At 37.0% G+C, this 15,324-nt stretch overlaps 1 protein-coding gene across 1 annotated transcript in view; it reads right to left on the reverse strand.

Moving 5' to 3' along the window:
- Window positions 1–235: 235 nt before the first annotated feature.
- Window positions 236–15,324, reverse strand: part of LOC122540684 (vacuolar protein sorting-associated protein 26B-like) — a 34,383-nt gene continuing 19,294 nt past the window's right edge. The window contains exons 2-6 of the mRNA XM_043676762.1: window positions 12,743–12,899; window positions 9,532–9,696; window positions 4,010–4,185; window positions 3,101–3,243; window positions 236–728 (exon numbers count right to left, since the gene is read on the reverse strand). Of these exons, the coding sequence (XP_043532697.1) occupies window positions 591–728; window positions 3,101–3,243; window positions 4,010–4,185; window positions 9,532–9,696; window positions 12,743–12,899 (779 nt within the window). The 3' untranslated portion in view covers window positions 236–590. The remainder of the gene's footprint in view (window positions 729–3,100; window positions 3,244–4,009; window positions 4,186–9,531; window positions 9,697–12,742; window positions 12,900–15,324) is intronic.

The following is a 15,324-nucleotide window of genomic DNA, read 5'->3' on the forward strand; positions in this document are numbered from 1 at the left end:
CCTCGAACTCAGCACCACCTTCCTAACCTGCAATCTTCTTCCCGACCTCTCCGCCCCCACTCCAGCCTATCACCGTCACCTTGACCTCCTTCCACCTATCGCATTTCCAACGCCCCTCCCCCAAGTCCCTCCTCCCTACCTTTTATCTTAGCCTGCTGGGCACTTTCCTCATTCTTGAAGAAGGGCTTATACCCAAAACGTCGATTCTCCTGTTCCTTGGATGCTGTCTGACCTGCTGCGCTTTTCCAGCAACACATTTTCAGCTCTGATCTCCAGCATCTGCAGTCCTCACTTTCTCCTCAACAACTGCACATGCTTGAACAACAATAATGGAACTTGGACTCGTTGACTTTGTAGCTTCGCTTGGTATTATATGCTTCAACATGTTTCAAAAGTAAAACAAAAATCTGGATTAACTTTATGTTAACACACAAAGGCGGCCGTATAAATTTCAGTCACATCTCTTGTCACAAAGATGTCATCTGAAGGGAATTGTGTCAACTTGAAAAACACTAATTTCTTTGCCATTGATTTTTTTTTAGTAGGTTATGTTATTAATCTAGCTGCCTAGACTTTGACAAAAAAAAAGGCTAGTTCTCTGCATCCTGATTTTGTACTGCAGGCTTGTTTCCAGTATTTGTTGACCCTTCATAGCGTTGTGATGCAATGGCTGCCTGGTGGGACATACTCTTTCGAACAATATCTCCTTTTCGCCACAAAGTTATTTCCTATGTGTAAAACAAAACAAATTGTAATACTGGATACAGAAGTAGATTTCTGTTACCAACATTTCATGATGTTAAAACAATATTGTGCTTCCAGTTAAGTACTTTTCCTGGAACATAAAAGACATAAACACTACATACAAGACATGTTATTGATGTTTCGGAGGCTCTATATAGCACTTTTTTTCAAACTATGCCAGTAAATCTGAGAGAAACACCATTTAACAACAAAAGAATCATAATTAAACTTGCTGAAATGAAATCATGTCAAATGTACTGAAACACATGTTGCTTAGATAGCCAGCTTCTCAAATGAATAAAAGATATCTCTGATATCTATATTGCAAAATGTTTTTCACAATTCTAAACCACAACAGTGGTCCTCTGGTTTCCCATATACAGTTTTGGATACACCATGGTTCACGATAGATGTCCCTATGATAATTACATTGATCAACAGGTTTGTGGCAATGTGATAGCAGTAACATATGACAGACATTTACAATGGCGAAACAAGCACTGGAGACAACATTGATATTACTCAAGAAAAACTAAAATACAACCTAATGCAGATAAGTTTACACAGGATACGTAGAGGAGAATTTAGGCAGTTGGATAAGTATGTCAGTTGATGGGTTGTGGGTGACCATCCTCACTCCAGCTTGTTTTATTGATTACATTAGATTACAGTGTGGAAACAGGCCCTTCGGCCCAACAAGTCCACACCGACCCGCCCCCATTCCCCTACATTTACCCCTTCACATAACACTACGGGCAATTTAGCATGGCCAATTTACCTAACCCGCAGACACGGGGAGAATGTGCAAACTCCACACAGAGTGTCGCCTGAGGCGGGAATTGAACCTGGGTCTCTGGCGCTGTGAGGCTGCAGTGCTAACCACCGTGCCACCCATCTTTTTTTTCCTCTGTAAACAAAACACGCTCAGAAAGCATGGCATAATTTGGCTGCTCCAGGAATTAGCAATGGCCACTGACTGGTGAAGGTGATGTTTGAAATTTGCTGTCTAATGAAAGGAACGTTGATGGGTATGATAAATTCTAAGCAAACATATGGTACTAAACAATCAATAAAAAGGTTCTATAGGCTAGCAATAGAACAGAATCATCCATGGATTACAAACACAAGAGGAACAATACCATTCTCTTGCAACCTGATTTCTATACACAACGCAATCTGTCTAACAACAATATTGTAAAGATGCCAATGAGCTTGGCATTTTTCCAGTTCAATTTTAAGAGAAAAATAAGATGACTATATCTGTTGGTTTGCTGTCAAGAGAAACCACAAAGTCATGGGCATTTACCAGATGAAAGTAACTTCACCTGACATGCAGAGCATCGATCTTTAAAATAATTCAGCTTGGCTAAACATTTTCAAAGTGCTTCTATCCCAAAAATGTGATGTTTCTTGGAAGCCAGGGCTGCACCCAGTCAACTTCAAGCAATGGTTATATAACAAATGCAACATTTATCGCTCTCTAAACCATACAAGTAATTGCAGGCAATTTTAAAGACAGTGAACTATGAATAGACCACTTATTTTGTTAAACTATTTAAGATCATCGAAATTCTTGTACCAAAATACTAGTTTGGAAAAAGGTTATTTTTCAGTTTCAAAAGCAGTTTAAATATTGACTGCTTTTGAAATTTTTTATTACCTATTGATTTATGAAATTATTGAAAAGGTGATAAATGTGGTATGAAGTTTTTTTGTTTCAGTAGAGCTTTGACCATACTGGACAACATGCTTTGACTGAATCTATACCACGCTTACATTACAGAGTGGTCTACAAAGTTCTGTACTGAAAAGCCGTTTAACAACAGGAAGATGAAATATAGATGTTATTCAAAGTTAGTGGCATGTGCCTCCTGCTGTAACTATTTAAAGGTACAAAATTTGTGGTCATTTTAAGTTAGATTTACACGTGTAGTGTAAATGGTTTACACGTGTAGGGAAAAATGGTTTAAAGGCTGTGTGCGTGAGTCCAACAACATTTTATAGATGTGCAAATTAGGATTTTTTTTTAAAAAACTACATCTGTCTTGAAAATAGCTTCAGCTTGTAGAAAAAACAATAAGTGCAAATAAAACCAATGTGAGCAATCTCAGAGAACACTATCGTTGGGCTAACTCTGTAAAAGTTATAATTTTCAACAACAGTTGCCGTGACTGTAACAGAAGGAGACAAAGGAGCATCTGGAAGCCCACTCTTGAGAGTATATGTAAGTGGTAAACCAGACTTGAGCCTGGAGTTAATTCGGTAATGTCTGCCAATAGCAATTAGGTATGCTAATAAAAGATGGTAAAGTTAAAGCACATGTTCATTACTCAATGCCTAGTTAATTAGTACTGACCTGTTGTTTGAAATATCTCCTTTCCTCCTCATCAATAAGAACGAGATTGAGGTAGTATCGTACAGAGAACTTCTTGTTGATATCCCTCATTGTTGGAGTTAACTCATATCCAGCCAGAAAAAGCCTGATAGGTATGGACTCACCTATAAAAACAAAGATTTATTCAAAACAATATACAAATGAATTAATCAAAATTATAATATTTTTCTTTACCATGCAATAAATAGGAGACATTAGTAAGAAATACTTTAACCCTGGTCCTCAATACTACTGCAATGCAACTTTTCTGGTTTTAATCCAACATGACATGACCATTGTCTGTTACTGGTTGAACTGGCAAGAATGACGATAAAATGCTTCCTACTCTTTGATACAACATAGTAATTGGTGATTGAATCAGTATCACTACAATTTTAGTAATGATTCAAAACCACCACTCCTGTGCTTTACAAAGTGAGAAGATAAAAGGTGATATTTGAAAGATAATTTACAGTATTTATGAATATTTGAATTTTTAAGGATATTTATATCACATAACAATCCAGTTTCGACTGACTGAGCCATATTTATCTGCCTGACTTACGATGGCAGTGCTACATTCATAATGTGGTGGTGATCAGGTCGGTGCTACAGTACAAATGTTAAAATGCTGATTAATGCTGGGGACATCTATTTTAGAATTATTTTCCCAGTAGTTCTTTGCTTTTGAAAAGGATTGAAACCTGAAGAATAAAGACTATAAAGAGTAGAAAAAAAGTAACATAAGAAAAATATCTGACATTTTGAATGGAGTTGTCTTGCCACACATTCAAGCACAGAGAAGGTACTACTGCGAATTGTCCAGGAAGACACATTTTGTTCTTTAGACAAAATACAAATCTAGTTTTGCTCAAAAGCTTTGAGACAAACCTCTGACTGGGGCTCCATCCATTATTTCATACTTTGCTATTGTATCATTTTCATGAAACACATTTGGTCCAGTTCCTGTAGTTTCCCTTTTTATGATGTCAATCTCCATATGCTTGATCTTGATTCGAACCAATAAGAAATAGATCTTTCCTACAATCACATCCTTCAAATGATACCTAGAGTTAGAAAAGACATTAGGACTTGTATAATCATAGCTGTTCCATGGCTTAACACTGGAATACTCCTTTTCCCTTGATTGTTTCAAAATATTATGTGCACTTCTGTGCTAGAATTCCATTAGATATATTTAAGAAACAAAGAAATATATGTCACCAGAAAATAATTTTCATGCACCATTCTTAGAACTGAAATGCAAAACAAGGAACAGAAATGATGCTGCAATTCTCCATAGCTTAACACTTTAAGAGTGCAAGACCTGTCAACTCTAAGAATACACACAATTTCTTCCATAAGATGATTGCTGAGATTCTGTGTGCATATCAGACAGTAGAATTGAAACATTGTAAATATTCAAGAAACGTCTTTTCATTTATTAGTAATGCTGCTCGCAGAGTTGGAACTAATTACAACAAATTTATTTTAAATATACATTTTGCTTTAATATATTTGGCCTTTCAAAAATTTAATTAGTATGCTTTTTTTTTATAAAAACGAATAAGATAGTATAGCAGACTAAACATAAATCCCACACTTTTGGGACCTTTGTTCAGATTATTAATAACAATTTCAAACCAATAAGCAAATTTGCCACACCAAAAAAAATTCTAATATAAATTGTTGCTACATAGAATGGAATTAAACATTACTAAAAAGAGAAACAAAGTCAAAGCTTTTTTTCTTGCACTTATTATGTTTGACATGCAAGAGATGAAATGCCAATTTCTAGAGCATAAGAGGGTGCTGATTTTTGGACTATGGTTGGCATGGAGATGCAGCAAGACCATGAAGAAATTCAGACCAAGTAGACAGACTCTGATTGGAAATGGTGTTGCCATGAGAAATGCAGCAGTAATTGGCAATCTCCTCTTTGTGATCCTTTTCGAAAAAAAGGTGCAATGTATAGGTGCATTTCTTTTGTCTAAATAGTACAGGATCGTGTATGTTAACATATGTAACTTGTGTACATGAACGCAACAGAATGTGAGCCTGGCTGATCATCTTAAATTGGTTTCTGGTGTAATTCTTTACACAGTCAGGATTATTTGGCAAACAATGTCTAATAGCTAACTCAAATCTCCGATTGGAAGTGGTATTCTGAGGTTTATAACTGTAGGATGATTGAGTATGAATGGCTTGAACGACCTAGATATCCAGATTCACACCAATATTGAATTTCAAATAATATTCATTTGCATGGTAGGCAAAATGTCTTTGTGACTTGACAGAAGCATCCTATTTACTTAATAAACCATTTGGGTGCTTAACCCATATTAGCAGGGGAAGATAGCTAGCTTCACCTGCTCTTCAAATCTGGGATAACTTTTCCTTCTGACAGGCCTTTTCATGAAGTCTGTGCGATATATAGCAAATGCTGATTTGAAAAAGATAGCCTTATAAACTCATGAAAGAGCTATGGTCATGTCTGGCCCTGAACAATGCTTACTACCTCAAATAACCTTGGAAGACATTGTAACATTCTTTGTAAAAGTTGGTGTCCTCTTTCCAAGTTTATTTTTCTGCATGCTAGTCCTGATGAGTGAAAGATGAAAAGCTTCAACTTTGTGTTCTTTTTTTTAAAAAGCAAAGCAGAGATTAGAGATCCAGCATAATCACTTGGCAAAATTTAGTGATGAATAACCTGTTAGCAGCTATGTTTAGGTTTGGGTGTTCATTATAAAATTCTCTTTATCCCAAATCATGAAATTTATTTTACAGACAGGAAGGCTGTTTTAGTTCCTTGCTTGGATATTTAATACAACTGAATCTAAAAATAAATTGCACATGCAAAGTGATCAACTAGTTACTGTAACCAGAGGCACCACTCCAACAATGTCATGAGGACACTCGACATGTAATAAGGGAGCAAATTCTCATGCTACATCATCCTATGGGAACCATCAATACCTACGATTCCGTCAGGACTGGTCCATTAAAATGAATGTTTTGCAAAATTTTAACAATTAAGGAACTTATAAGAAACTGCAGTAACAGTCTACAGAATAAACACAATATTGCACCAATATTAATCAGTGTTTCATCTGAAAGAGATCTAATTCACCACCCGTATTCTTCTGAATTTATACCTTTGAAATATACTGTGCTGTGTATTGATACAGGGACAGTATTTCATACACCGACACATTTTTAAAACAGGCTAACTTTTAAACCTAAAAAACAATTAAATGATGTGAAAGCAAAGTAAAATCTTAAGTGCAAGCAAATTTTCAATGTAAGTTCCAATGCAGTACATCAAAGTAAGTTTCTTCTTTTAAGCAAGACATTCAAAATGTAGAAATTAAATTTGGCATATCTTAAAGTAGTCTGAGAAGTGAGCACAGTGCTCATGACAGTAATTTTACAAGCTCCAACTAGTAAAATGATGTTCTACGGAAGAAAGTGAAGAAATCAGGGCATTTTGAAGTAGATATAATTAAATCTACCAATTTAGAAGGGAAGAAAATTAAATTTCTTATACTTTCACCTAAGTATTCAATGTGAATAAAAATTGATATTTTAAAATAAATTATTAGGAAGTGTACTCTACTGAACTACAATACTGTTCTATACTTTGGAATTACAGATCGTGATTACATATGTTTTATATAGAAAATTTCCTGTGACTCTGAATTTCTGTGTGCGTGGCACTGTCAATGCTGTATTTTTATACATCCCCAAGATGCTGCTGGTTGGGTCCCCTCTGAATCTGCCACAGTACTTGTACTAATGGCATACACACAATGGCGTGAGGCTAGGGAATATCAGGATTTTGAGCAAGCAAAATACATACAAGTACATGTTAAGATAGTTTGTAATGGAAGTGATCCTGCTATTTGTTTCATTCATGATAGATGAGCGGGAAAGTCTTTGCAGCCCATTCTTCAGCTAATAGATATTGTAAACACAGTTTCTTGTGGTAAAGGGGAAGACACAAAGTCTACTGGCATCCACTGAGGTAGGTGCCTGGTTCTCGGCAGTGTTGTGCCTTCTGCCTGCATCCAGATGGGGGAGTATGTCTCCTATCGCATTGTTGAGTTGTGTCTAATGCAATGCAGTGAAGTTTCAAAGGTTCAGGAGTGAGAAACTTGTCTCACAGTTGTCAGCCTTACTTTGTTCTTTGAACCGTGGTTGCTATGGTTATCCAGTTTAATCAATGCTGATCCTCAGAACAGTGGGGACCTTAGCATGAATGGTGCTGTTGAAGGTGGTTGAGGAGCAGAGATGATTACACCGCAACAACCTCAACATTACCTGGCATTGACATGGTGCCATTTGCTAACCTAAGCCTAGGTGTTGTGCAAATATGACAGTAGGTTTGCACATTCTTCTTCATTATAAGGAGTTGAAGCAACTCAACAATAGGAAATTAGAAATAAAGTGACCTCATGAAGATGAGGTCTTTGATAAAGCAACTAAGGACGGTTCTCTGGGGGGGGGGGGGGCTGCAGTAGCATCTCTGGCCTCCAAAAGTAATGGTCACTTCTTTCTCAAGCCTCCAGTTGCTCAGATTATCAATTGAAATGCCCATCAGCCATGATTAAATGGCAGAGTGGACTCGATGGGCCAAACGGCCTTACTTCCATTCCTTAGTCTTATCGTCTTATATCTCTTTGCCATTTACCAATATTATCAGGCTCCTTGATATCATTGGTAGCTATTCTCAGCTCTCCCCTGTTTTCAGAATTTGCATCCATTCCTGGATCTAAATTGTGAAGGTGTAGGAAATCAAATGGTTCTGACAGAATCTAAATTAAGCAAGTAGCAAGTTTTTGTTTTAAGAAAAACCAGACATCCATAAGTTTATAAATGTGTTGATTCAAGCTAAAGGTTCACAGATCAGAATATGCTCCTATTTATTAATGCAATTTTATTGAACTAATATTTCTAGTTTTTGAGAATCGTAAGTAGATATAACACCACCATCAAGCTATGGATGGAGTCAGTGGTGGAGAAGACAACTTTGCGGCTTTAACTTGGTTCTTAATAAGGTTGAATTTAAACACTTTTTTTTTAGCAAATATATGACTGTACATGAAATTTCATGTGTGGTGGGCTAGATCATTTCCTACATTTGAGGAAACACAAGTCCATCTGTTTCCAAAACTCTGTTTACACTGTGACTAAGGCAGTCATTGGCATATATAAAGTACAAAATGATGCTTTTTCTCACCCTGCTCAATACCAGTTTCCACAGCAACTACAAACGGCATTTCAACAAAGTGCAGGAGTTTGGTTATATGGATTAAAGTCATGAAACACCAGTTTCTGCTATAAATTTTATATTTACAGACCAGTAAAAAGACAACTTGTATCACTTTTTGTTTGTTTGGTCAAAATCTGCTTGTGGTAATGCTAGGGAGAAGCAGCATCACTTCTATTAATGACAGACACAGGAGTTCACTTGGAGCTTCAAGGGATTCACAGTCTCCATTTTGTCTGTTCATTGAATTGACCACCTTTTAAGAGCTTCACCTGATTCAAGATTCTATTGACTTCAATCTTAAAGAAAATCAGGCAGGGTGTACAAGAGGTGGTTAATTTCATACCAGCAAAAGTTAGAATTGCTCCCAAGAATCTTATTGAGAATTGGGCCCCAGACTCTTTAAACTTCCTTCAATATTGCATGGATGTATGTTACTCCAACCACAGTCAAATCCACAAACAGTGAAATCCTCTTGTACAATTCTGAAGAAAAAAAATTGCATATATCCAGATCTATTGATAAGTGTATGGCTGCTCCATGTCTGGAGAAAAACTCAATCATTAAGTTTTCAGAAATTAAGGACCTGATTTAACTGTGCAATTGGATGGGCTTTGAGGGAGTTAAAGTCTCATCCCAAGTCTTTCATATTTTGTCTTAAAATACATGCAGTGCTCAAAAGCATGTTAGAACTTTGCAAAATTTAGAATTATGTTTCTGACCTTACATCCCCACTCTGCCTCAATAACCACCTCTCTCAAATATTCTACTACTTGAAGTATCCACTTGATGAGATTGAATCTGAGGTGGGGGAAACTCACAACTGAGCTGTATCTTCTCCTCATTCTATATTACACTGCATTCAGTCTTGGCTGCTTTCTTCCAAACTGCCTAAGTTGGCAATGCCAAATCTACTACCTTTCTGCATTTTGTGTGTGCACAACTTGAATCCATACTTAGATGCATGCATCAAATTTACAAACTGACTAAAGCACATTTTACATGTAACTTGGATATAACCAGATTGCAGAAACACCCAGGCCTAGTTATTAAAAACGTACCTCTAATTCACAAGTCTGATTATATGCAGCTTTCTTTCATTCATCCCAAACTACTATCTACAACAGGATTTCACTGTACATACTTTGACTTGTTGTATTCAAATTCAATGTGCAGGCAGTCTTCAATCCCAACTTCCATTTTGATGGATGAGTTCATCTCAGGGTAGGTACTGAGGGTGTGAACAACAATGTCTATTTCCTTCGTAATATCATTCAATCTACGGCTGATGGTTGCTCTTAGAAAGTACCTGAATTTTAAGGAGAAAAGAACATTATGTGAGCTTTTCCTTAAAAAAAAAATCGATTTAAAATCTTTCTTCTGATGTTCATTAGATCTCTAGAATCAATATCTACTGACATTCATTACCATATTCTTTTTTTTTGTTTTGTAATGCAATGCAAGACTACCTTTATGGGAGAAAGTGAGTACTGCAGATGCTGGAGATCAGAGCTGAAAAATGTGTTGTTGGAAAAGCACAGGTCAGACATTAGGAGCAGGAGAATCGACATTTCGGGCATAAGCACTTCTTCTTCAGAAGGGCTTATGCCTGAAACGTCGATTCTCCTGCTCCTTGAATGCTGCCTGTCCTGCTGCGCTTTTCCAGCAACACATTTTTCAAGACTACCTTTATACCTTGAAGACTTCCATCAGATCATTCCTTAATCTTCTAAATTCTAGAGAAAACAGAGTTTTTAAAAATATATATATTCCCTCCCCATAACTTAGCCCCTGAAGTCCAGGTATTATTCTTGTAAATCTACCTTGTACTCCTCCAAAGTCTTCCTGAGGTGTGATGGATCTCCTGACAGTACTCAAATGGGATCTCACTAGGGCAGCATAACTTGTGCATCCTTCTACTCCAGCCTTCCAGATAAAAAAGCCAGCATTCCAGTAAATTTGAAAACAACAAGTGCTGGAGATCACAAGCGGGTCGGACAGCATCCATGAAGAGAGAGAACAAGCTAATGTTTTGAGTCCAGATGACTCTTTATAGAGCGTCTAGACTCAAAACATTAGATTGCTCTCTCTCTCTCTCCACGGAAGCTGTCTGACCAGTTATGATCGCTAGCATTTCTTGTTTTCAGTACAGATTCCAGCATCTACAGTAATTTGTTCCTTCCATTAGCCTTCTTAATTATAATATCCCATCCATATGTTTTTATGCATTCACAAAAACATTTCAATGAAAAATCTAGCTAAAAATGATGTGCCATAATACTGATTTTCCAGGAATTATTTCTGTAGCTAGGAAAAACATTAGAAACAGAAGGGATTGGAAGATTATATTTCTCCCATGTGTGACCTTCCATTTAATGGTCACACCTTTTTTCTAGGTGTTTTGGGGGGCAGATTCGCCCACTGTTTCCATAAATAGGGGCATTTGGTGTAATGCTTCTTAGCTAGTTATAATTACATCTCTGGTGCAAAGAAGAGCAAGAAAAAGTATTGCAATTCTTATTAGTGAAAAATGAATAGGTGGTTTATCTTTATTAGAGAACATACACACTCCAAGAATGGTGTCAAATTTACTAAAGGTGAAATAAAAAAAGGGTGGGAGAATGCAGCTGTTACTTGTATGATGAAACTGGGAGGAAATCAGATAAATTGACCTGAAAGACATCATACAGAGAGGTAATTTCTCTAGATTTGATTTGCTGTAAAGTAATGGTGTTGGAAAACAGATTGAAACTTTGTTATCATGGGTGTTTTAAGATTTTAAAAAATCCTGTTCCATAGGTAACTTGGTTTGTGCTTTTTTTATTTTTGTCTCGTGTAATAAATTTCTGTTGTGTTAAAGAAACTTTGCAGCCCCTATGACTGTGTTTCAGTGAATGGCCACCACATTAGGCAATTTTTTTTAAAAAATGATGTTACAGATCAGACTTCATGACTTTTCCTTAAGTACTATCAGCTGGTACTCTAACACTTAAATCTAGTAACTTCACAGTACCAACCAAAAAGCAAAAAAAAAATGTGAAAACATTCAAATCCCCCACACAAATCCATGATAATATTTTGTTGTACATAAGTTACTGGAATTAGTTTTTACCACTGAGACACAGGGTGCCATTCAAGCCCTTAAGTAAACAGATGAGACTTCATGCCAAAGTGATCATGTTTTAGAAGTGACCTGTATGATTAGATTAGATTAGATTAGATTACTTAGTGTGGAAACAGACCTTTCGGCCCAACAAATCCACACCGCCCCTCCGAAGAGCAACCCACCCAGACCCATTCTTCTACATTTACCCCTTCACATAACACTACGGGCAATTTAGCATGGCCAATTCACCTAACCTGCACATCTTTGGACTGTGGGGGGAAACCGGAGCACCCGGAGGAAACTCACACAGACATGGGGAGAATGTGCAAACTCCATACAGACAGTCGCCCGTGGTGGGAATGAAAGCGAAGTGGTTAGCTCTCCAGCTGAGCAGTTCAGTCCAGAACAAGTTAGAAGTTCAACAGTGAGCTGTATGGGAACTCTATCTCTCTCTTTCTGCCCTTCCAACATCAACGTGTAAGCATATCTTCCATTTTTAAACTGTTTTTTAAGGGGGTTTGCTTATTGGAACTGTTGTGTATATTCAGAACAGCATAATTGAGTTTGGATAGACTGAGTTCTGTAGGGATTCTTTATTCTGTTATTTGCGTTTCGTTGTGTAATTTTGTGAATACATTTCTGGCTGTTTTAAAATCTAGTAGTCAACCTAGCTAACTTACTCTGGGTAATTCTCACTGTACACTTACCAAAACAAATTGCAACGTTATGATCTGGGTTGCCTGCTCAAGAATGTTTTGAGCAGTCTGGCCTAGCCCATAATTTCCATTGGCCTTTGGATGAAGGTATTTTCTAACAGAACCCTTGATTGGTGTAGGGAAACTATCAAACTTATTAAATCATTTAAAACACTTTAATTAAACCACCCCTCCTTTTATATACTAGGGAACACAATCCTAGTCAACATAACCTATTCTCATATTAACCCTTTCACAGGTAAAAAGCAAATTAAATGACTGATGGCAATTAAAGTTCTTTCTAAAACAGTAATTAACTTAGGGAATATATTTTTCATGTGGTGGAAGCAAAAATATTCAAACATTTAAAATAACAGTTGCAATGATGGTGGCCATTCATTTGATATTGAGTTAAAGTCTGTGAGTTGGGAGGTTAAATGGTTTTTCCCCATTCATAATCATCACTACCTTTCATGCATGATATTTTTAATTCCAACTTACACTTTTTAAAGACACCACAAGAGGACAAGATTGAGGAGGCAGGCAGGGCTTACCGTAACTTCACATTCTGGCCAGTGTATGATTCATAAGGCTTTTCTACATGTGTAAACTCAAAATCAAATGTCTGGGACTGTGTCATCTCACCAGGTCGGGCCAGGTCTTTTACCAGAGACACAAACTCATGGTGATTCCCTCGGTCATAGTACAGTTCTGTTAACAAAACAGAAAACTTTATTTATATACCTCTTGAGGCATTCAAACATTTGAGAACTTTCCTTTCCCCTTGAGCTTGCCTCTTACAACCACCAGTTTTTTTTTCAAATTTTCATGGTATAAGCTTAGAGTTTTTTCAACTTGCTTCGTTTACATTATCCAGTCTACTGAAATACAATTCAACCAAATTTGCAATGACTCTCACAATACTAGGGAGACATTCTTCACAAAATCTACTCTCAAAAATTTGAAGGTTTTCAGCAATTCACAATTTTATTTTTTTAAATGCAGATTTTTTTTTCTTTATTCCATAATTTGCTGCCCACTCATTCATCATGCAAAAAAAAAATCGCTTTTTTGGAATTCCCAAGCAGATATTCATACAGGAAAAAAAAGAAACAAAATTGCTTACAAATTCTACTTTAATCTGATACAACATTTATCATAATTGACACAGCAAATCCGTTTTTTTTCAAATCCAGTTTCAAGTTCTATCTTCTTCCATCATTGCCTTTTTGATAAATCAATCCAATGCAAACAATTACTTCTCAGAATTATTCTATAACTATACAGAATATGTAGAACACAAAAATTCTGAATACTGCTCTGATTTGTACAAATACACAAAGCTATGCAAACATTTTATACTGACTTGAATTTCAGAACTTCACTGTCTATACTATCCTATATTTGTATTTTTATACTTTAAAAATTCAGCAGCAGATCACAAAATCAATGTTCAATATTTTCAAGCATTTTCAACTGTTAGCTGATCAGACCAGATGCCTCCTAGATGGTCACAATTCATTCGGCAGCTAACCTATTTACAGTAATTATATTGCCTCTAGCAAAGCAACTTCAGTACAACTAGAGCACTAGAATCTATCCACAATTGGAAAATTACATAGTTACGTCCTGTCTGGAAAAAAAGGATAAATCTCAATCAGAGTGATGCAAGATGTCATTAACAGAGCTATCAAATGACACTTATTCATTAACAGCTTGTTAATTACTACTCAATTGGGTTTTACCAGGGCCATTAAGCTCCAGACCTCATTGAAACCGGAACATGGACAGGACAGCTGAATTCCAGAGCGGAGGCATGACAAACTACCTTTGACAGCATTTTCCACAAGTATGGCACAAAGCAGCCCATAAAAGCTGAATTCAATGGGAATCTGAATTGAAAACTGACAGTGGGTTTAACAATTTCGAAGCGCGAGCATCTTCCTCGATGGTATTTCCCCACCCCCATGCCCTCAGATCCAGCCCTGTATGGGTTGCTACCAGCACAGTCAGCTGATTTTTGACTATTTAAAGTTCTCATTATTACCTATCCGGCATTTACTACTACAAACACTTCTTGGTTTTATTGGAAAGCCCTGTCTTGAGTCATATTTAGCAGAAAGGGAGATTATGGCGGTTGCTAACATTAACATTCTCAGTCCTAGGACATTAGGATTTCCTCAGGAAATCACATTCAGCTACTTCAATCAAGTTCCCTCCCCAATATGGTCCAAAGTGAAAATCTTCACAATAACAACTACATCCAATTCATGCCTACGTGGATGGGTACAACTCTACCAACACACCAAGAGCCTGATAAACCGAAAGGAGACTGTTTGACGGACAACCAATCCACCACTTCAAATATTCTCATCCTCCACTATCGCTGTGTATTGACTGTAGCATATACCTACTGCAAGATACAGTGAAGCTTCTTGTCAAGATTTCAACAGAACCTTCCAAACCTCTAACTTCTATTTTCTAAGGGTAGCAGCTCTATAGAAACACCAATAACTACATGTTTTTGTTTATTGAGGGTTTGGTTAAGAAAAAGAAGGAAGCATATGTAAGGTATAGACAGGGTAGATCGAGTGAATCCATAGCAGAGTATAAAGGAAGTAGGAGTATACTTAAAAGGGAAATCAGGAGGGCAAAACGGGGACATGAGATAGCTTTGGCAAATAGAATTAAGGAGAATCCAAAGGGTTTTTACGAATACATTAAGGACAAAAGGGTATCTAGGGAGAGAATAGGGCCCCTCAAAGATCAAAATGGCTGCCTTTGTGTGGAGCCGCAGAAAATGGGGAGATACTAAACTCGTATTTTGCATCAGTATTTACTGTGGAAAAGGATATAGAAGATACAGACTGAAGGGAAATAGATGGTAACGCCTTGCAAAATGCGTATATTACAGAGGAGGAAGTCCTGGATGTCTTGAAATGCATAAAGGTGGATAAATCCCCAGAACCTGATCAGCTGTACCCGAGAACTCTGTGGGAAGCTAGAGAAGTGATTGCTGGGCCTCTTGCTGAGATATTTGTATCATCGATAGTCACAGGTGAGGTGCCGGAAGACTGGAGGTTGGCTAACGTGGTGCCACTGTTTAAGAAGGGCGGTAAAAACAAGCCAGGGAACT

Source organism: Chiloscyllium plagiosum, chromosome 35 (assembly GCF_004010195.1).
Source record: "Chiloscyllium plagiosum isolate BGI_BamShark_2017 chromosome 35, ASM401019v2, whole genome shotgun sequence".
Taxonomy (NCBI): Eukaryota; Metazoa; Chordata; class Chondrichthyes; order Orectolobiformes; family Hemiscylliidae; genus Chiloscyllium; species Chiloscyllium plagiosum.